Source organism: Phaethon aethereus (assembly GCF_964289735.1).
Source record: "Phaethon aethereus genome assembly, chromosome: 1".
Classification (NCBI taxonomy): Eukaryota; Metazoa; Chordata; class Aves; order Phaethontiformes; family Phaethontidae; genus Phaethon; species Phaethon aethereus.
The window spans coordinates 67,320,510-67,343,321 of NC_138575.1; the positions used below are offsets into that span (position 1 = coordinate 67,320,510).

Genomic DNA, 22,812 nt, shown 5'->3' on the forward strand with positions numbered 1-22,812 from the left:
ACATGAAGTACAAGACCTTTATACTGCTGAAGTGAATACAAGTCTAGCTATTGATTTCAAGGGCAGCGGGGCTACACAACTTCATCCTAGATTTTCTTTCACCTGGTTTCAGCACATAATGCCTCACCAATTTATATTTTTCTCCCCACCCAGTTTGCCACTGCCCTCATCCCCGCTGGTGCCCTCCGGAAGCCCAGGTGTGTGCTGATGCCACGGCCCATTAACTTCGCCATCACATAAACCTCCCTGTTCATCTGTTACCTCCTGGATTGCAGGTACCCAGGTGCCCGTTTCTTTCTGCAAGCCTAGCAGCTGCTGCAGTGGCATTTCTTAGCACAGACTATGAGTTTTAACCCTTTGCTTCCTGACTTATGTTATTCCTCTTTCTTTTCACTAGTCTTGTTGGGAAGAAAGAGCTGACCCATACCTGCCAGCCTCTTCAGGCACAAAAGCGTTCATCTACCCACCTTGCACGACTCCTAATCCTAGTCAAAACTCAAACCATAGTATCATCTTTCATCTCCATTTTCTAGGGCTTGACCTGCTTCCCCTCTTTGCTTCGTGTTTTTTTCCCCTCAGTTGCTGCCTCTTCTGAGTCAGATGCCCAGCTCCTCGGCATTCAGCCTCCTCATGAAGGAGTACGATCTCATCACAAGAACATTCTGCTCCAGCTTCTGAGTTGGATTATTTCTGCTTGCATAACCACCTATGTCAGTTATCAACTTCTCAGAGTAGCGATTTCATCTTCTTTATGCATTCATAAAGTGCTTATGGTTACCGTAAGGAAAAATTTTTCAATGGCACAAATGGAAGAACCAGTCACTCATCTCCCAGCTATAAGTAAATACAGTGTTTTTAAATAGGAAAAAAACTCCACCTGATAATTAGAAAATGATAAAAGACTATTTTTTTAAAAAAGTTTTCTTTAATATTTATTATAACAACAGGCAGTTAGAAAGGGTTAAATGAGCTAATAACCATACTGATCTCTCCACACAGAGAGGCCACCTACCATAAACTGTGTGATTCATAGCATACACAAAATCTGGTCTCTGCTAAAAAATGATCGCTCTGGCCTCACTTCTAAAATGGCTGTATTTTCTGGTTCAGATTACAGGAGTGCTAAGACTCTCCAAACAACGTTCTGCATCCCCTGTCTGAGGTCCGGATGGGAGAAAAGAATAAAAAGGACTGTCTGCTTTCCAAAATCTGTATTTTATTTAGTTAGATGATAGTTAAAAATATTCCTATCCAAAACTTTAGGGATTGTTATTACATCAAAAATAATTCTGCTGTTGTTTTACTCTTATGATAATTTAACACTAATCTAGAAAGCCACCTGTGTACAGAGATTCCTCGTTCATCCTTCACCATCAGTGTGAAACAGAGGCTCAAAAAGATGTCTTTTTCTAGTGGTGAGCATTGAAACCAGTTTGTTTTGCTTTCCTAGACTGAGACGCATAATCTCCAGAGACCTGAGCCTGACACATTCGCTTCTATAGCAAGAGGGATCCAGGTCAAACTGCCCTGCAGACATCAGCTGTGACTATATGGCAGATATGTGCAAAAAGGCATGAATTTTTAAACTCGGGGGCTACGGAATTCCCAAGATTCCTAAAAGCCATCAGCATTCATGCGAGTGTATTCTGATGGTTCACAAAACGCTCATACACATTCATATGGCTATGGATTTCTGTGCATATTCGGAAAGCGGAACCTGTTCGGAGGGAGTTCCCGTGACAGACCAGAGAATGAAGGAGCACTGACTGTGGTATTTCGGGGTGTGGTACCGATAATAGGGGCCACTTTTTGAAAACCTAGCAGTCTTCAGTATCATAAGGGACTGAGTGCACAGATAAAGTACCATAAATTTCTGTCATCTATGCAAAAATAGTATTTCCAGAACCACAAAGCAGTTTTTCAAACCTTTTATATTAAGTCTGAAGGTGAAAGGAGGAATTATTTTTTGTTTTAGCTTATATCTTAGTAAGGTTCAAAAAACAACTATAAAGCATGTTGTCTTAGGGGGTGAAGCACAGAAGGGAAGAGACAGGATGCAGCCAAGTAACTTGCATCCGTAATCTATCTTTACATCACTCAGTACAGCTGCTCACATAAAGGCTGTCCTTTTTTCTTCCGTTTTGCTCTCTTACTAAATTTTCAAATTTTCAAATATACTGGTTAAAGAGACAAATTACTTTCTTATTGTGGCAATCTACCTGTGGCAGCTTTTAATGACTGTCTTTACCCCAAAATGTACCAGACATTTATTTTTAAAAATTGGGGTTTTCTGCCTTAGTGGTTGTCAAGATTTGCATTAAGCTAAGTCTACCTTTTCCTATCAGCAGCAGCCAGAAGCAAGCAGACAAAGTTCATAAACACTTACAGTGGAAGGGCATCTCATTTCTGCAGGCACTCGGACACCGCAGCCTTAGGATTTATGTGTTCGGACCAAGGTATAAGGGGCTGGGTGCAAGGGTGAGACTCCTTTGAGCACAAGGTGAGATACCAGTGTAATTCAGTGTGACAAGATCCTTAAGACCCCAAGGTAAGTGTCAATCACCCTCTATCTCTTACTATAATATTCAAATAATTACTCATAATAGCATCTGGTGTAAGCTTAGGAATGAACTGACTCCAGTAATCCCATTTATGTTTAAATACATTGATTGTAGTTCCACAAAATAAAAGTTCAACATAGTGAAGGACTTTATGCTCAGGGTCCAACATCATCTTAATAACAACAACAAACAGTTTATCAGCCTTATTTTTATTCAAGTAAATTCTTTTTTTGCACTTTAATTACCTACTAAGGCTTGTTTCTATTTAGCATTAGAACAGGAAATAATTGCAGCTGGTCTCACACTAGGGGTTACTATTATCTCCAAAGAAATGAGGACAATCAATATTCTAGCGAGGTCAGGTACTGAAACTGTCTCCTGAATAACTTACAGATCAATAATCACGATAGAAAATGGAAGGGAGATTTGCATTTGAAGGAATCCCAAGGAGACCCTAGAGGAAGGCATCAAGTACAAAGACAAATGTGTGTTTTCTCTAACTTGGCTGTTCATTTGTGACTGAATCCCAGGTCATTAGGATTCTGCTCGCCTGCAAGCTTTAACAAAATGGTTAGGTAGGTGTGTCAGCAGCTGCTTGCCTGCTACCAGAGAAGCTTTTAGGATATGATTTTAGGATTAATAGATATAAACTTGATTTTCTTTTGATTATTTTTTGTTAACCACCACAACAGCAATTACAATCACATATTTTGTTTGGATCTCATTAATAAATAGCATATATTTACTTCTTACTGAAACTTGACTTGCATTATGGACAAGTCCAGTGCAACCATTCGAATAAGAATGTTCAATGGGAGTGAAGGACCCAGTCCCAGCGAGACCCTGTCCCAGGTGTTTCTGTAGGTTTAGAGGATGCTGTTGCACTCAGCTACAGAAAACACCATAATCTTTGTTAATTTGTTAAATTCACATGAAAGAATCCTTTTGCAGCATCACCTAAGAAAGATCTTTTCCAGCAGCTGGACAGCGGGGAGAGCCCCTAAGTCCAAGCGTTCCTGGGGAAAGCAGGGAAGATGTGGGACACTTCCAAGTGCTGCCTTCCCCTACACGTAGGTGCTTTGCTTAGAAAACTGACTCTGTAGCGGTTTGTAAGAGAAGCAGTAAGACCGCTATGAACGGGGTGTGTGTGAAAGCGCTAGGAGAAATGGCAGAAGGATAAAAGAAAAGCATGTGCATTGAAGGCACCTCAGTGAACTGGCCGTCAAGATAACAACAGACCCACGAGCAACTTTCTCAGACACCCAGACTGCAAAAACAACCTACGCCCAGGGCAGGAGACCAGGGAGAAACGAACGGAGCAGCAGCGTTGCACAGTGACTCACAGGAGTGGGACAAGCCAAAGAGGCAAAAGGTTTCAATAACGGCACAACTCCTTACGGGCACAAAAGTTACATCCAAAACGAGCACATGGTCACAAATCTATGAGGAACCCAGGACAGTAGATAAGGACTTGGCACTTGGTATCCCTTATCTTCCATTTCACCACAGTTAGTGCTGGCCACAGTGGCTGGACACACACGTCTTAGGGAGTGTAAGCGAGAGCCAATTTGCTAATAAAACTGAAGGAAACAGTCTCGTCATCTTCTTCTCGTGTTTGGTCTTGTGTTGAGCTTTGCTACATGGATTGTGCAAACTAATGATCAATATGGAAAGAATAAATTAGTAAAATCAGATCAGTTCCCCACTGACTGGGATATGGAAGCAATAGTAAGTAAAAAAACCTTCTGTCTAAACTTACAGATACCAAGCAAAAAAAGTAAAATTATTAAATATTACTAATTTCTCCATTGAAATTAATCAGTAAGCACTGTGTCCCACGCAGCCAATAACTACATTTGGCTTCCTTACTGTTGCCCATTTTCTAAATACGATTATGCATTTTAATTTTGCTCTACAGGAGTGGAAATCTGGTGAAAGCTTTATCTAATCCTAGCCAATCGAGAATACCTGACAAATGATGTGAATGTTGAGAAAGAGAGGAGTTGCACAAATATCAGAAGTGTGCAGAAAATGTGTAAAATTCACTTATATGTAGGTGTTATAAAATACAATGCAAAATACTAGGAGTACTTGGGAACCATAGCTTCCCAAATTGGGTTTTATTATATTTGAAGGGATTTTGTTGTTGTTGTTTACAAACAAAAAGTTCAATTTTCCCCTCTCCAAATCACAGCCCTCTCAGGCCAGGTGGCTTCTGGGATGATCACAGACAGGTAGGAGAGCATTTTTATTTCTTGTAGTATTTTCATGACTCAGAGCCATGTCATCCATCATATGCCAAGAAAATTCAGCCCCTTGTTCCCTGCACATCCCCATTTACCTCTTTCAAGTCTTGGATGATAGCAGTGAGTCTCTCATTCTCTGCCTGAACATTGGTGACCACAGCCCTGCTCTGCTTCAGCTCATTCTGCATCTCCAAAATCTTCCCGAGGTAATAAGCTTCTTTTGATGCAGACTCCTGGAGGAGAGTCTCCTCACGTGTTTCACCATCTTCAGCCACTTTGCGGTGAATCGAGAAGGACTGTCCAAATGCCTGCAAGAGGAAAACAGCGCACAGTATTAAAAACTACTGAAGGCCTGGAAAAATTATCAGCGATAACGAGCAGCTTCGTAGCCAGCGGGAATGGCATAGATCTGAGAGTCCCAAGCTCTGACCTAATAAATACTGCCTTAGCAGCTTCCTAGCAGCTGAGGGCCACCATCTCATTTAGCTGAAATGAAGCATCTTGAAGCTGTTCTCATTTGCAATATGGATTTATGGCCCCTATCCAGGCGACCTCCACTGAGATCAAGATGGTGCTCTGCTAACTGGCCATTAATTAGTGCCACAGTATTTAACTCTCCTGCAGGAGGCCAGCTGATAATTCATCAATTCCTTTCTTCTCTAGTTCTGCAAAATAAATGGGTGGTTTGTTTTGTTTTAAAGAGCATAAGCAGCTGACAGATCTTTCTCAATTGCTTTCCATTTTCAATATTCTTTTATTACATGAGCCAGTTTCATGGTATGGAAAAAAGCTTCCCATAACTTGAAAGAAAGATAAATGAGCCGAGTGTCAAGCAGTGGCCATCTACACCACTGGTAAGCTAAACATGGAGTTTCACAGCCCCTTCATTTCATTTGTACCCAGTATTTTCTGCTTCTGCTGAAAAGAAAGAATATTTAAGTATTCAAGAACTTTCTAAATATATAGGTAATTTTCAGTGATTCTCATCCTCTTCTTGTTACTGGTTTAGAGTGATCAGTTTAATAAGGCAGTATTTCTCAGTGACAATTTCTGATATTATTTTGGACAGCTCTGAAGCAACCTGGAAGAAAGCAAAGTACAAACCACAATAGTAGGAGTGATGGAGATAAAGACAGAGGGGAAAAACCTGAAGTAAAATAGTAACATAAAAAAAAAAATGTAATAACACAAAATAATATATGAATAAAAATGAAATAAAGATAGCAATAAAATAATAGATAAAGTAAAATAAAAGCAAAATCTGTTTTCTTTGTATTACCTCTAAAAAGATACACTTGGCTGAAAATTACATGGCCTAATTCTGGATAAAGCCAAAAGAAGGCCTCTGTTGTAAGGAATATTTAGCCTAACATAGGCAAAAGTCCTCTCACATATCTTAATTCAAAGACAGTGTGTTTGCAAGACCATGATTTTTAAATTTTTTCCCCAATATAGGAGAGAGAGATATAAATGATGGCAAAGTATGTTCTTTCAATGGGAAATACTGCCCGAAAGCCTACTTTCTACCCAGTCCTATGAAACCACAAAGCAGAGTATACATTTGTACCCACTGTAAGCAGTGGCCTCCTTTGCCTTCCCATTTGCCCTTGCCAAATGAAATCCATTGTTTTACTGCTGCTATTTATAACCTTTCAGAACATGTTCTAAGTTTTACTGGCACCAGGACTGAAGCAGCCCCTTAGAAACTTCAAAGTAAAACCCTGTTCAAAAACTTTTTAGCTTTTAAGTCTACTTCACTTAGAGAATCCTGTGAACTCAGCATTAAACGATTCTAAAAATAGTCAATAATGTATTAAGCCAGCTGTCTTCTCAAGAGACTGCAAGTTACTGAAATAGCAAGCATCAGCAACTCGCCGAATAGGATTTTCCAAATAACAAGAAATTCAATTTAATGAAACTGTTAAGCACTGATTCAGTCACTACATCTGCGAGTCTAAGATGACTGTTTCAGCAACACTGCTAATAAATTATATCTTATTCTACATACTTACATTCAATGGGACACTGTTCCTAATTTGAGACGGAGCAAAAAGCACCAGTCTAATAAAGACCCTACAAGACAAATGTAAATGCCACGTACCCCGGGGAAAAAACAAAACACAGCAGAGCAGCGGTAGGACTGACAGGACTAGAGAAGTTCATGAAGATATGGGAGCTGGAGACCTCTCTACCAGAGAACTATAGTTAAAGCACCATTGGTAAATATTAGTACACAGCAACGATGGTCTTCCAGGTACATACTATATTTTCCTCAAATATAATTTGAAGGTGCATTTTAGCGTGTGTGATGTTTGAGAATGGCCATGAATACAGATTTTGGGGAGGGTGCATAGGACAACAGAAAATTACCGTATACTTAACATTTCTTTGTACCTATGACCACATAAACTGTAAGAGAAAATCATTTAAACATTTTTTCCCATGAAAATAAATTTGAACATTACTGTATATTATACTATTAAATTTCTTTCTTAAACTGCTATCAATATATTAAAAATCAGAGGAAGGAAAGGAAGGAAGCATAGTTCTCTTTCCATATCAGTGCAAATTATGCAGATCCATGCAACAAGAAGAGGAACAGCCGAGGTTTTTTAGTTAAAAAGCAAGCAAAAAGTCCAGCTTCTGTATTTCCTGCTCTGTATAGAACACCAAAAGTTTGAACTTTCCAGACTTAGACAAAGAGGGCCACTTAAGGCCTTCCATGAGATTGATCACTTTTAAATTATGCCATACATCAGTATTTTTCAGCTGGTAGCCATATTTTTGTTCTATTTTGATTTTATGTTTTAATAATTTGCATAATATATTTACTTATTTAGAAAACTTTATAACCTTGCTATGATATAAATATTTCAATTAACTGCACTCACACATTTCACTGAAGCCATCCCTACAGCAGGAAAAATTAGTGACCTGAAAAGTTTTTCAGGTCACCTAACTTTATAACAGGCACAACTGTTGTCTTTCAACAACCACCGGTTTCCAGGCCCGGCTGTGACAATACGCCTCAGACCACCACGTCACACGAACACCAGGCTCAGCCAACAGCACGAACAGGCTGCAGCCCGGGAGAGCTGGAACAGCCCACTTCAGCCTTCACAATTACCTCCTGAACATGTTGGACAGGAAAGAGTCCAAAGGTCCCCGGGAGCTGGGAAATCCACATTGGTAAGAGCCAGTAATGGAAGAGATATAAACCGTAGGAGCATTTGGCACAACATGGGCATTTATATGTGAGAGCTGGATACAGCTGGCACTGGTATCAGGTATGGGAGGAAGCAGCAGCAGATGAAGGTCAAAACATGAGAAGGTGGCAATCTGGACTGCAGGCTAAAGAAAGTTCACTTGTGTTTGAGTCAACTGTCAGATACAAACTGGTTTGCTGAACATATCTTATAGTATTGCATGTGGGAAAGTACCAGCCCACTATGGAAGCCTGACTGGGGAAAGAGCTTCCCTTGGATGCCATGTGACACTGAGGGAGAGGAAGAAGTTCCATGCAAACACAGAGCAGACATTCGCTGCCGCATCCTTGAAGAAGATATCAATAATTTGGTCAGAGCTTTATGATGAAGGTGTAGAGTTTGGCTCCTGGAGAGATGCTGTTCCTGCCTGAAAGTAGTTTATCACCTGTATTAGTACCACAACAATTTCTCCCTAAGCCAAATTTCAGGCGATGACAGGACGGCAAAGGCAGGGCCAGGCTCTTCCATGCTTTTCCATCTTTTCAACTGGATTGGGACAAGTACATCAACATAGGCAACGGAGCTGTCTGAGTGGACCATGAAGAAGTAACTACAGAAGCAAAGACCTGTGGGAATGGTGCCCAACTCGCGTTGTTTCTGTGATAGTATTTTGGATTGGTGCTGTACTGTATCTTGCAGACGCATTAGTTAATTACCACAGTTCTTTTCAGTATGGTGCTTCCTTGCTTGGTGTGACTACTCATTAAAACCACCTAGGAATCACTACCGGTCCCTTTGTGGCTCTTACTTTCAGCAATCACATTGCAGAGCTTTTCTGACAAAGCACATCATCTTCCAAATTCAAATCGGGACCCAGAGGGGGATGTATAGCCCTTTATGGCTTCTGTTCCCTTGAGAAACTCCCTCCCAGTGCAGGCACAATAGCTGGAGAGAGCTACAAAGACTGTCCTAACAGAGACCAGTCTGAATTTCACCTTATACTAGTCCCATCGCTTCTGTCAAAACTTTGCTTGAAAGGGTGCTGTTGACTGAGTTAGGAGGTTTGGGGTTTTTTTGTAAGTTAAGTTGGTCATAAAAGCTGAGTATCGAGATGCCATTAAACACCGTATGCATATTCTGAGACCTGAGAATTGTATAACAGTATCATGACTTTTTAGAGGTGTCTTTAAAATTTGAACTTCGAGAAAATAAAATAAGTATCAATATTTGTTTGAGTGAATGATAAAGGATGGCAACAGTGGGCATGCACAAGAGATCTGTCTGATCACGGAGAAAAGTGTAACTTTTGAGGAATAGGACATTTGCCATTAAACTCTAAATAACCCCAGATAGAAATTCCAGTGTCAGAAGCAAACTAGCATGAAAAAAATAATGCAGTGAATAAAATGGGCACACATTTGTAAACGAGCAATAGAAAAATATGACCGTTCCAAACAACATATGTAAGAATATTTATATGACAAACATAAACAGCAATAGAAAGCTAATGTGCAGTGAGTGACATGAAATAAGGTCTGTAAAACAAAAATTATATTTAGCACTTAAAAAAAAAAGAAATAAGAGAAGCTAGATGTCTAATCTAGGTGTAGAAAGCAGCACACAAGCAAAAGACCAGCTAAAAACATAAGCAGGTAATGAAGGATGCTATTTCTGAGTTCCAGTTTTACTTTTACTAGCCACCTCCTGAGGCAGGAATTCTGAAACGTTTGCACAGAAATTCACTCTTCTAGGCTGTGATGATTAATAAGCAATAAAACATGACCTCACTGCTCTCAGGACAAGCAGGCAGCCTACCTTTAAGGCTTTGACACTTAATGTGGTTTTTCTGATGCATAATGCAACAGCATCACAGAATCACAGAATCACAGAATCACTAGGTTGGAAAGGACCTTCAAGATCATCAAGTCCAACCATTAATCCAGCGCCACCATGTCCCCTAAACCATGTCCTGAAGCGCCACATCCACACGTTTTTTGAACACTTGTTCAAATTATTACCTATTTCAGCTGCTAATTTGCTGCAAAGTGGAATGTGTTATGTATTAGTTACCTCCACATTCCTAACACAAAAACAGGGAAAAGGCAGTTTGGGATTTTCCAAGAGGGTAACATATTTCCTAGGCAAATGTCAGTATGGCATCACAGATGGAAACCTTCGCTAGAGGTACCTAACTCTGGTTAACATCAGGGACAGACCTTATTTTGTGGCACAACTTGAACGCCCACTTACCACTTAATATTCCCTCAGTCACTTGCAATTCTGTGTCTCTCTTTCAGATAAGTGATTTTTGTAATAATACTGAGTAATTTATTTTAATAAGGCTTACTATATTTTTCCTTTCTTCACAATTCATTAACCAAAACTCAGGGTTCTTGGACATTTTTCTGCTAAGGAGCCATGAGTGGCAGGCATAGGTCTGTGAGGAAATGCCCTCTAGGCAAGGCTGAGCAGGGGAGGGGGCAAGTGGCTGAGCAGGCTCTTGCCCTTCCCTCAAAACCAGCTGGTACAGAACTGCCCCCCGTAAGATGCGAAGTGGCTCCATTTAGACACATTATTTCCTCAGCTTACCCCCAGTATTTTCCACCTCGTTCAGTGAACGCTGCTGGAACCAACCTGCACGTAGCAGTTTCTTTGCTAGTAAATCCAAGCCAGCATTCAGCCTAGATGGGAATCTCTCTCTGTGGGCTTTCTTGCAGACATCTGGGTTCTGGTCATTGGGCTGTTTGTCATGCCCTGCTCCCTCACACTTTGGGTACGCAGATTGTCCAGGGTCTTGGACAAGGACTGTATTTTATTCCTGAAGAACACAGTAGGTAGCACTGAATCTAAACCCAACGTGTGTTTCTTGGCGGTGCTGCAGGGCAAACAGCAAACGACATCGCCCTTGCAGAAGTGACTGGTGGGTTCCAGCCATATTATATCTGTTTTCTTAAAAAGTGGGAAAGTTTTATGCCTCCAAAATTTATTCATTATTTAGATTAAATCTTTATGTAGTTGACACGACCTCCTGATGTTCATTTAAGATGGCTGAGAGAGGTCAATAGGTTTCCTTTTGGAATTCAATACAGAAGTGATGAAAGTCTTCAAATGCAAATAATAGGCATATTGCAATCAAAACCCAGACAGATGCACGTTTAGTCAAAATAATGAGAGAAGAAGGAATTTAATAGGTATTGTGTGCATGGGAGATGGACAGCCCATGCAGGGAAACAGATTGAAAACTCAGAAACAGATTGAGAACACAGCCTGAATCAGCATGGGCATATAGGCAAGAAAACTAGACCATGAACTTCTGGGTTATCAGGCTAGCTGAAAACAGCTTGTTTTACTGCTACAGAAGTGTCCCATTTGTCCGATTCCTCCTGTGTTCAAGAAAGCAGGATGCTGAACTTTCCTACAAAGAGGTAGAAGATAGAAAGATGCTTAATCCCACCATTAAGTCCTCTTTCATCTCAGAACAAAAAACAAGGTTTGGTTCCTAGACTTAACTAGTCCCCTGTCAAAAGGAATATGAGATAATTGATCAAAATTCAGTTCTACCCAAGCAACTGTCTAGGCATCGGTCACTTCATAATTTCCAGACTCAAGATGATCAGTTTTATGTTCTATGCCACACAACATGAATGGGATTTTTGTGTGCTTGGGTTTTTTTTTTCAGTGTAACAACATGCCATTTACTTCATATGACCCATATTGGAGAAAAAACACCAAACGTTTTGTACTGTTGCAAGCTGACAAACTGGAGTTTCCTTATTTGTGCTCATGGGATCCATCAGCCTTCTGAAAAAGGTGAAAATTAAGGACAGCTGTTTTCAGTTCATGCTTTGCTACAGCCTCTTGATATGACCTTAAGAAAATTGGTCCTCAACTTTCCATTTGAAAAATATAGAGGACAGTATCTGCTACACAGCAAAAAAGACTGTTATGATACACCCATTCACTATCCCAGACGCAATATACTATTGCTATGAGCACAGTATAGGTAACCATGATAAATCCATAAATGATACCTGAAGAAGCTATTTTATTATCTCCTAAAGGCAAAAAGCATTAAACTTTATTTCCAAATACCAGCTCATTGACAATTAACTCAATAAGAATGCAAATGCTGCTGCAATGGTAAAGTCATGTAAGTGAACACCTGCATGAGAGATTTAACTTGCAAAAAAGACTTGCAAACCAACGTTCTAGAGGTTTTTTCAGTGCCAGAAATACTGAGGAGATCAGATACATGGAAAACGTAAGTAATACTGAGGCTGTTTACAGATGCAGAGTAGTAGGACAAATGTAAACAATTCATAGCCTTTTCCCCAAGGAAGCTTTGAATAAAAGCGTGTACAATGTGGACGTCTTCTGTTTGTTCTCTATAGATCCCTACAGTGTCTACAGGCCTGTTGAAATTCATATATCAGATACTAATCAACAAAGCCTTCGGGAAGTACTGGGGGAAATGAGCATTTACATTCAACTCAGCTACAGAGACACTGTGCTTCTGCAGTCCCAGTACATATTGTGCTGATTTCAATCAATATGCCACAGTGTGAGGCCCTAGGCAACCACGCTGCTTTTTTTATATATATAAGGAACAAAAATATTCCTAAATGTGATGGTTAGGACATATTTATTGATGAGAAGAAGAAAGCACTACCACAAAAATGAACATTCAATCCTAACCTTCACCAGGTTCATCAGCAACCCAGTAAAAGAGGGGATGAATAAAAATTTCCATTTAATTGCCTTTAACAACACTCTAGATGAGGATTTAAATTCCCCATCCTGAGCATTCCCTCCAGGCACAGAAAACACAAGAAAGGAGAAGCTTGTAACAAAGAGCACCACTTATCTACGACACAACTAATTAGGTTCATGCTGGTAATTTTAAAGCAGCTCTGTTCAAAATGAATATGGCCAATAATTAAATTATTACTATAAACAAAATAATTCACACATTATTAATGAATTGCAAGATGGCTTAAAAATTTGCACCAATGTCTATATTGGGGTTTTCATGAGTTCACATTATTATCAGGCCAACCTCCAGGTCTTACAAAATTCCAATTAAATCCAATAGAAGCATCACCAGAACAAAGATGGAAGACTGTAAAGGATATTATCCTTCTTCCTTTTTTTTTTTTTTTTTTAACCAAAATTTGTCTAAAGACTGAGGTGGAACATGCCTTCCATGGAAGCTCCATTACCTTTGCAGTAAATGGCAAAATCCCACATTTAACTAAAACTTAATGATTTTTTTTTCTTTTCTGACTGCTTTCCTTTTTCGTGTTTTTCTTACTATGAAATGACCGAGATAATTGCAATTCCTTCTCCTGCACTTGCTTGAATAAAGCGGCAAAGAACACGTGCCAAAATCCAATTCGTTAAGAGTTGTCGTCCTGCCGGTGTTATCAGGCAAGCGAGGGTTAATCTTCATACACGCAAATGTAGGCATAGCTGAGGCATGTTCTTTGCCTAGGAACAAGCTGACCATCCTTCAGGAGAGTGAATAATGAAGGAACATCTAATCTCAATTTTGCTTCAAATCTGTCCTTCAAGACAGCAACATCCCAGAGCACGAGTGAACTAACTGTGTAGTTAATCAGTATATTTAGAATAGTCATCCAAAAGCGTGATTAAGCTGTATCCTTCACCGAACTATCCTCATTATAATACCGAAAACCACACCCATGGGTCAAGACGACCCCATCCCGGGTCAGACTCCCACCCCTGTGCACACGTAGTGTGTAGAAATGGTTGTGCAATCATGTGTAAACTGACTGGCTCATCGGTGTCCGGGGGCTGCGTTAAGGCAGCGGCTACAGGTAAGAATGCACATAAGAAACGCCGTGCAGCCCCGGGGTGTGCCAGCCTTGTGGCTCTGCCAGCGAGCACCCAAACTTGCGCAACTTTGTCATAAACAGGTATCTCACCTCTGTGTGTGACATCGGCTTATTGCACACCGGGTAACAAATCCGTCTTTTGGGACAACGCTGGGACGTTCTAGTTATCTCATATTAGCTCCCCACATGTAAACTCACTTCCCATAGTGAAAGCACATTTATAGCGCATTTTAGGAGTGGTCTAAGCAAAGTTGCATTGCTAGTAAATAATAAAAACAACCCATGAAGAATATCAACTGCGTTCTACATCGCTGCTACTACTTTTGTCATAGTTTTCTGCTGGAGAGAGAAGTTTCAGTGGTAGTACTGTCTAAGGAAAGATTATTTCCAGCTGCAAAGGCGCAACAAGGGGGAGGAAGGAAGGACTCAACAAATTAGGAGTACCCCAGAGCAGCATATAAGGAAGCGGAGGCTGCACGCCCAGAATTCCTCTTCTAGAAGAGAAGGGAGGAAATAAGGAGCAGGGACACAACCACATCCTAGACACAGATGCACACCAACCAGCAAGACTGGATGGAGCAAGGGAAAAGAAAGCTGCTTCTTGGAAGCTAATGCTCTTTGCACATTAGAGTAAAAAAAGCAATGGAGAAATCCTGTATCAGTGTCTGCTGCAGATGTGAGGGGTATGCCTCAACACAGATAGAAAAAACGGTAAGTGGAAAACTGTAATTTTAGTGTTATAATATTAGGTTTCTGCCAACTTTCAAGTACAGTAATGCAATTTTAAAAAATAACTAATTGTTTTCCCACACCATCCCTGAACAGAACTAACTTACACACCTGTAGGTTACCTGCTTACTGAACCACCTGAAAGCTTTAAACTAGCTGGGCCTCACTTTAGGAGGGGTTGCAAGGTTTGGTCTCATTTAGAAGGAAATGGTATTCTTCTGATGCAAACACTTAGATGTGTTTTTATATATATATATATATATATGCTGGAAGCAATAGGACATCTGTTTTATTTAGGTCTTCTTTTAATTTTTTGTACTATTTTCTTTCAATTAAAAAAAAAGCAGGGATCTAAAATTGTGTATTCTAAGTATATGGTAGTATTTTTGCCAAGCAGCAAAATGAAGGATTTTCTTCACTAAGAACAGGAAGCTCCTCTTCTTGAATAGGAAAACAACTAATGCAGGTACAATTTTGTCTTCAAAGCACTGTAAAATTTCACCCTGGGGCAGAAATCGTTATGCTCAGAATATTTCTTTGTCATACAAACAAAAGAAATTAGAAGCTAAAATGTGCATTTCCACTCTCCACGTTTTCACAGAGAAAGGAAAAAAAAATCCTATCTCCTTTAAGTTGTTTTTTGGACCCACAGTAAAGTCTCGTATAACCAAAGCAGCTGTATCTTATCCTTGAACTGACACTTAGAGACAAGCGTAAAGACTTGCTCTACCTTTCTCTGTGTTTCTCAAACTTTTTCAAAATACGTCCTTGTGGCTTGACTATCTCGATGAGTCACCAGCTAGACGGGGTCCCCAAGTGCGGGGGGAGAAGCGCACTGACTGCAATCAGCATGTGCAGAGGTAAATACTAACATCCCCCTCCTCATAAACGCTATTTTTTCCAACAATCTGCAATCTCCTTTGAACTTTTTCATGAACCTCTCAAGAGACTGCTCTTTACAGTTTTTGTAAACGAAATGGGAGAAGAGAGAGGGTGTACTTGTTCCTCGAAAAGAAGCATCTCTCTTGCCTTTCCTCTTTCCCCCACAGGATGAGCATAGCAGCTCCATTTGGAAAATACCAGAGTGGCCATGACTAGTTCTTTATTATTCTGCTTGCAATATGACCCAAGCACAGACCTGCAGAGCTAACTGCATTCAGATGGGCTTCTCAGGAGATCCGCTCCCGGTGTGCGCGATGGTTCACACTATGGAGCCGTCCGGTAGCGTGCTATTCAGGGAAGTAGGAGCCAAAGCTAACTGTAAAGGGTTGTAGAAGGCTTTTGCAGCCCTGTGTGATCAAGTAGTAAATTAAAAGCGTGTTCCTAAACGCAGAGCGATGCATGAGAGTAGAAGGAGCCGACCTAACTCTACAGGCACAGCAATGGACCCTATTTAAAGCTCATTGCTAATAGCTCTATGAAACAATCAGCCCAGGAAAGGCAGGAGTCAGAAAAGCAAAGCGAGCTTCATTGCTAGGGGTGCCTGAAAGGTTTCCCTGAGAGGAAACCTCTATCTGTCTACAGCTGACCTCTGCTTGAGGAAGAACTGACTATTGGATTAATCCCAACATTCACTGATGCTTGGACTCTGAGGCTTTTCATGGTGAAGTACATGCTTTACTACCTGGATTAAGGTAGGTCAAAGGCTAAGATGTTTGGAAATCTGGAGCATATGGCATACAAGGACAGGCTGAGGGAATGGCATTTGATCAGCACAAGTAGAAAAGGTTAAGGAAAGGGAGACCTACTTGCATTCTTCTGTTGCCTGAAGGGGGACAGCAAAGACAGAGTCAGACCCTTCTCGGACCTGCACAGGGAAACTGAGGAAATTCTCACAGGACAAAGGGAAATTCACCCTGAGAGTGGCACAGCACCAAAATAAGTTCCCAGAGTGGCTGGGTAATCTCCACCCCTGGAGACTTTCAAAACTTCTCTGGGACAAGACCCTGAGCAACACCTAACTTTGAGCTTCAGGCAGGGGATGGACAATATCATCTTCAGGAATCCCTTCCAAACTAAATTACCTTATGATTGAGGGAACAATGCCCATATGCTGGAAGGACTGGTATGTACTACACTTCTCATGGACCATACAGTTGGAAGAGTTATGACTCACAGTTGGGCATTTTCTTAGCTATCTTTAACATCAGTCTAAAATGAAGATGACCAAAAGCAAGACCATTGTGGTTTTACTGTAATAAACAAATCTGATTATTTAAATGGAACATACAGAGACAGGAAGTGTCAACACCAGGAGATCTGATTTCAAGCACAAAGGGACCTAGATTTTTACTTATTTGCAACACCAGCACTCAACCAGTTTTATTGTAGCAGTCATAAAAATCCGTCCCTGAGATAGGGGCTCAGTCTAAGCCAAAGTCATAGCAACTAGGCAAGATGTAGCTCAGGTCAATAGCAGTCAGGGCAGTAAAAGAACATCTTCCAAACTGCTAAAATCTCAGCAACAACTATACTTACAGTATACATGTTTCTTGTGCACCACAGTAAAGTACTCATGCTTATTAAATTTCAAGTTTTCATTTGTCTGCCATCACTTATATTCCTATTTTCTGCAGTTCTGTATGTGAATTGTCACCACAGCAGTTCTGACTACTCCATAGGTGATTAATAAGAATAGACGCTCTCCTTGTGACCACACATGACATACTTAATGTCAGCATGTGACAACTAGAGTTGGGCTTAGCACGAGTAGCTTGAGATAACGGAGTGCAAGGAAAGAGCTCCGCATTCCACTTCCTAGAGCTGCAGTATTTAAGTTCCAGGGGCAGGGGGAGTGGGGAGTGCACATGAGCTTTTAGAAAAATAATTTCTAAACCAAAGGTTTAAGAGGAGAAAGACAATTCAGAGATTTCTGCTGCTTCAGGCATTTATGAAACCTCTGAAAAATTTAAGTTGGAAAAATCCGTAAATTAAAGCCTGCCCTTCAGAACAAGAATCCAAAATTATAGACTTCTCATTTATTTTCAAAGGAAGACTTAATTAGAGTGCTGCCAGCCACAGATATACCATGGAGAACTTTATGCTGCCATTAGCATTGATCGGTGCAGCGCACACACCTGTTTCACACAATGCCATTGCAGCTGGGTGCTTACTGCAAGTGCTGGATAATCTCATGCCTCCAGAGCAAGTGAGATTTTAAGGCATATGGTGGTACTGATAATCATGTTACGGCAACAACAGCTTGCCTACATAATAAAAAAAAAAAAAAAGGTGAGACTCAAAGAATGGGATTGCCATAAATTGTCCCCACTGTAATCCTTAGGGAGCGCTAATTCATTTTGTATAGGGTAAGAAGAAGAGAAAAAACAAAGAAACCCAAAATACGCAACAAAACCAAACCCTGCTCGTTTATTCAACCAAAGACCATAATGACAGGAGTTTGGTGTACACTGCTGACCAGCAGATCGACTAATGAGGAGAGGGACTTGTCTGACATATGAGGTTGTGTGAGAAGGTAGATGGCCTGGCACTCCTCCAAGTACTACTGCATTCACACCAAACGTGTCCATCTAAAGCCAACCTGACGATAAATCGAAGCAAGCAGACCATGCCCCATGCTGTGCATTTGTATGCCTACTTGTCTTAGTGCAGCAGGGCTCCAGACTGATCAGGCTCCCTTTTATCACCCCAACATAAGCAAAAGGCAATAGCCTAACCAAGAATTAGCTTTATAAGCAAGACATCCACAATCTAAGCCATTTGACCAGGCATAGCTGTCCCAGTGCTTTTGCCTAAGGACTCAGCTGTCTCTAGCACTACTTTCCTTTTACTGCATGAACGCAGAGGAAGGTGGCTGCAGCGAGGATGGGATTTGAAAACCACATGCAAACCAGTGAGATCAGGAGTCAGCAGGCAACATCCAGAGCTGCAAGCACATTTATAGGATATGCCCATCTTGCCTCGGCTAAAGCTGGAATCTTAAGTAGTTCTCAGCCTTTTCTCTGACACAGTGTTAAATACATAATACTGCCTGGTGATGAAAACTCCCATTTGTGAAATAAGTTGCCTCCCAATAAGCAATTTGCAAAGGATAACAAATTTAAGAGGATAATATGCTTTGTCAGCAGCTTTGTCTCTGGGTGACCTATCTTCCAGACTGTAAAATAATTGCATAAGAAAATGCAAATCAAGCATCCATGACTTCTACTGAGAAAGTAAACAGATCTTGCATTGGCTTCAGCGGAGCCCAGATTTCACCCCTGGGTATTTATTTCTGGATGATATATCATATTCTGGCTTCTGATTCACTATATTTGCTAGCAAGTTGCAAACAGTTTAAACAACTAACTTCTGAAAATCAGCAGAACCTGTCAATCTCAGCTCTTTCAAAGGCAGTCTTATTTTCACAGCAGCTTTCAAACTACTTCACCAGCATCATCAGAATTTTCCCTTCAGAGTTTTCCTTCTCACAACAGCAGTTTTCGTGGAACGGAAAGTCTTCTTTCCTCCCTTGACACCCGTCTGTGGGAGCAATGTCTGTGCTCCTGCAGAGCAAAGGATCAGCAATACAGACAGGACAACACCCCAGTCAGCAGCCAGCGAGGGAGTGCTTAGCTAGCAAGCTAAATCCGTCACGGCACCGGATGCCGGAGCTTTCCTTTTCTTTCCCAGAAAGGAAGCTTTCACACATCTCTGAACTTGATACTTAGCAAACTGTAAAGCAATGTATTCCAATACAATTCAGATGGCCATTTGCACAGTTGCAACAGCAGAATGCTAATATCGACACCTTCCACAAATGCTTAAGCTGAATGATTTCCTACTCTTCTGAAGAGGTCTATAACAAAGGTATTAAGATTGGTACGAATGAAGTATGAAAGGAAATATTTGTGTATGCATGCACATGTGCTCACATGCACTCCGTAACAAACAGAACACAGATTAAAAGGAAAGTTAGCAATTATTTACTACAGAATACTACAGAACACCACATGGGTGATTTCATGTAAATGAAAAAGAAGAACAAACTAACATAGATATAACATGTCAAGATAATGAAGAACAAGACTGGACCCATAAAATATCCAGATAAAGAAAACATGAGAACTGTGAAATTCAAGATTTTTGTGTAGCATTTGTGAGGAATGTAACAAAATACGAGGCACAATATCAAAATCACCATCCTCTCCTAATGCATACAGTCAAAAATCAGTTTGTCATTACCAGTCAATAAGAAATCAAGAAACATGAAAGAAAGCGAGAACTTAGTATCTGCTGTCCCTGTCCTGTGTCACACAAATGATCCTGACGTGACATACAAGCATACATGTCTTTGCTCTTGAAAGTATGTGCGTGTGAGAGTGTGAGTGAAGGAAATCTGTAACAGAATGAGTGCAAGTAGGAAGAAATCTGGCATCTTCAGCAGTCAGGCATGATGAAGCCTCTTCACTCCAGCTACAGGAGGCATCGCGCTCGCAGGCTCTCATCCTGCTGGGGGACTTCAACCACCCCGACATCCACTGGGAAAGTAGCACGGTGAGCTGTAGGCAATCCAGGCGACTCCTGGAGTGCATGAAGGACAACTTCCTAAGCCAGGTAATAGACAACCCTAGTAGAGGGGATGCCATACTGGACCTGTTGGTCACCAATGCAAGTGAGCTCACTGGTGACTTCAAGATTGGAGGCAGCCTGGGCTGCAGTGATCATGCACTGGTGGAGTTCACAGTCCTGATGGATAGGGAGCAGGTGAAGAGTAAAGTCAGGACCCTGCATTTTAGGAAGGAAAACTTAGAGCTCTTCAAGGAGTTAGTCAACAGGATCCCCTGGGAAACTGCCCTCAGGGACAAGAGAGCAGAACAGAGCTGGCAGATCTTCAAGGACACTTTCCATAGAGCACAAGAGCTCTCAATCCCCAGGTGTAAGAAATCAGAAAAGGAAGGCAAGTGGCCAGCATGGCTGAGTTGAGACCTACTGGGCAAACTAAAGGGCAAGAAGGAAACGCAGAGGCAGTGGAAGCAGGGACAGGTATTCTGGGAAAATTACAGGGACACTGCCCGATTGTGTAGGAATGGGGTCAGGAGGGCCAAGGCGCAGCTGGAGCTGAACTTGACAAGGGATGCAAAGAATAATAAGAAGGGCTTCTACAGGTATGTCAGCCAGAAAAGGAAGGTCAAAGAAAGTATATCACCCCAATGAGCAAGACCGGCAGAATGGTAACAATAGATGAGGAGAAGGCTGAGATACTCAACAACTTTGCCTAAGTCTCAGCTGGAAATCTGTCTTCCCACACCTCTTGAGGGGATGGACTGTAAGACAGGGACTGGAGGAGCAAAGTTCCTCCCACTGTAAGAGAAGATCAGGATCAAGACCACCTGAGGAACCTGAACATACACAAGTCTATGGGACCCGATGAGATGCATCCCAGAGTCCTGAGGGAGCTAGCTGAATGTAGTTGCCAAGCCACTCTCCATGATATTTGAAAAGTCATGGCAGGCAGGTGAAGTCCCTGGAGACTGGAAAAAGGAAAACAGTGCACCCATTTTTAAAAGGGGTAGCAAGGAGGACCCTGGGAATTACCGACCCATGAGCCTCACCTCTGTACCTGGGAAGATCATGGAACAGATCCTCCTAGAAGCTATGCTAAGGGAGGTGATTCAAGAGAGCCAGCATGGCTTCACCATGGGCAAGTCCTGCCTGACCACCCTAGTGGCCTTGTGTGATGGAGTGACCATATCAGTGGACAAGGGAAGAGTTACCAGAATCATCTGTCTGGACTTCTGTAAGGCCTTTGACATGGTCCCCCACAACATGCTTCTCTCTAAAATTGGAGAGATATGCATTTGACAGGTGGACTGTTGGGTGGATGAGGAATTGGCTGGGTGATTGCATCCAGAGGGTAGTGATTAATGGTTCAATGTTCAGATGGAGATAGGTCACGAGTGGTGTCCCTCAGGGGTCCATATTGGGACCAGTACTCTTTAGTATCTTCATCAGTGACACAGACAGTAGGATCGAGTGCAGCCTCAGCAAGTTTGCAGATGACACCAAGCTGAGTGGTGCGGCTGACACATCTGAGGGATGGGATGCCATCCAGAGAGACCTGGACAAGCTCGAGGAATGGGCCCCTGTGAACTTCATGAGGTTCAACAAGGCCAAGCGCAGGGTCCTGCACCTGGATCAGGGCAATGCCCAGTATAAATACAGGCTGGGGATGAAGGGATTGAGGGCAGCCCTTGGCAGACCTGACAAGAAGGACTTGGGGGTACTGGTGGATGAAAAGTTGGACATGAACCGCCAATATGCGCTCACAGCCCAGAATGCCAACCGTATCCTGGGCTGCATCCAAAGAAGCATGGCCAGCAGGTCAAGGGAGGTGATTCTGCCCCTCTACTCTGCCCTGGTGAGACCCCACCTGGAGTCCTGTGTCCAGCTCTGGAGCCCTCAGCACAGGAAGGACCTGGACTTGTTGGAGCGGGGCCAGAGGAGGGCCACAAAAACGATCAGAGGGATGGAACACCTCTCCTATGAGGAAAGGCTGAGAGAGTTGGGGTTGTTCAGCCTGGAGAAGAGAAGGCTCCAGGGAGCCTTATTGCAGCCCTCCAGTACTTAAAGGGGCTTTTAGGAAAGGTGGGGACAGACTTTTTAGCAGGGCCTGTAGTGATAGGACATCTTTAACCTCTGAAATGCACACACCAATAGGAATAGATACACAAAGTGAAAAAGACATTGTGCCATCAAACACCACACTTAGTTTGCAGTAGATTCATAGGTACTCCTTTGTGTCAAAATATAGTTGTAACTTTTAAAGACAACGGTGACTACATATAAAATCTATGCAGATGATGTTCAAATCAAACTTCAGTGCTCTCAAAGGCGTACCCAATGGCAGACATCGCAGAACAAACAAAAGCCACCCCATCTAAATGGACCTAGGAAACTGGAAGGATGTGCATGTCTCAACAGACTTTTGAAAATCCTGTAAATACAGTTGTGTGTGCAAGTGCAGGAGTGTACACCAACACTGACACACTCTACACTGCTGTGCAGTGCCCCGTAAACCAGGACCCCTAGGACGGCAGAGAAGAGACTCCCAGGGCTCGGCTCTGTGAGCCAGGACGGGATATGGGCAGCGGCAAACAGGAATGAACCAGCACTGCCAGACCTGGCTTGACCACTGCAGCTCCAGCAGGCCTGTTCTGGACCATGTTTCTCAGTGCTTCAGGTTTTCCACAGGCTTGCTAGCAAAACAGAAAAG

The 22,812-nt window shown here is 41.9% G+C and overlaps 1 protein-coding gene across 11 annotated transcripts in view; it reads right to left on the reverse strand.

The window, feature by feature from the left end:
• BICD1 (BICD cargo adaptor 1) overlaps window positions 1-22,812 on the reverse strand; it is a gene marked incomplete at both ends in the record, with an annotated part of 178,383 nt that overhangs the window by 78,196 nt on the left and 77,375 nt on the right. For 10 of the 11 annotated variants that reach the window (XM_082010679.1, XM_082010686.1, XM_082010684.1 and 7 more), the window contains one exon: window positions 4,903-5,115. The exons of the other annotated variant lie outside the window; for it this stretch is intronic. In XM_082010679.1, the coding sequence (XP_081866805.1) occupies window positions 4,903-5,115 (213 nt within the window). The remainder of the gene's footprint in view (window positions 1-4,902; window positions 5,116-22,812) is intronic. 11 annotated transcript variants of the gene reach the window in all.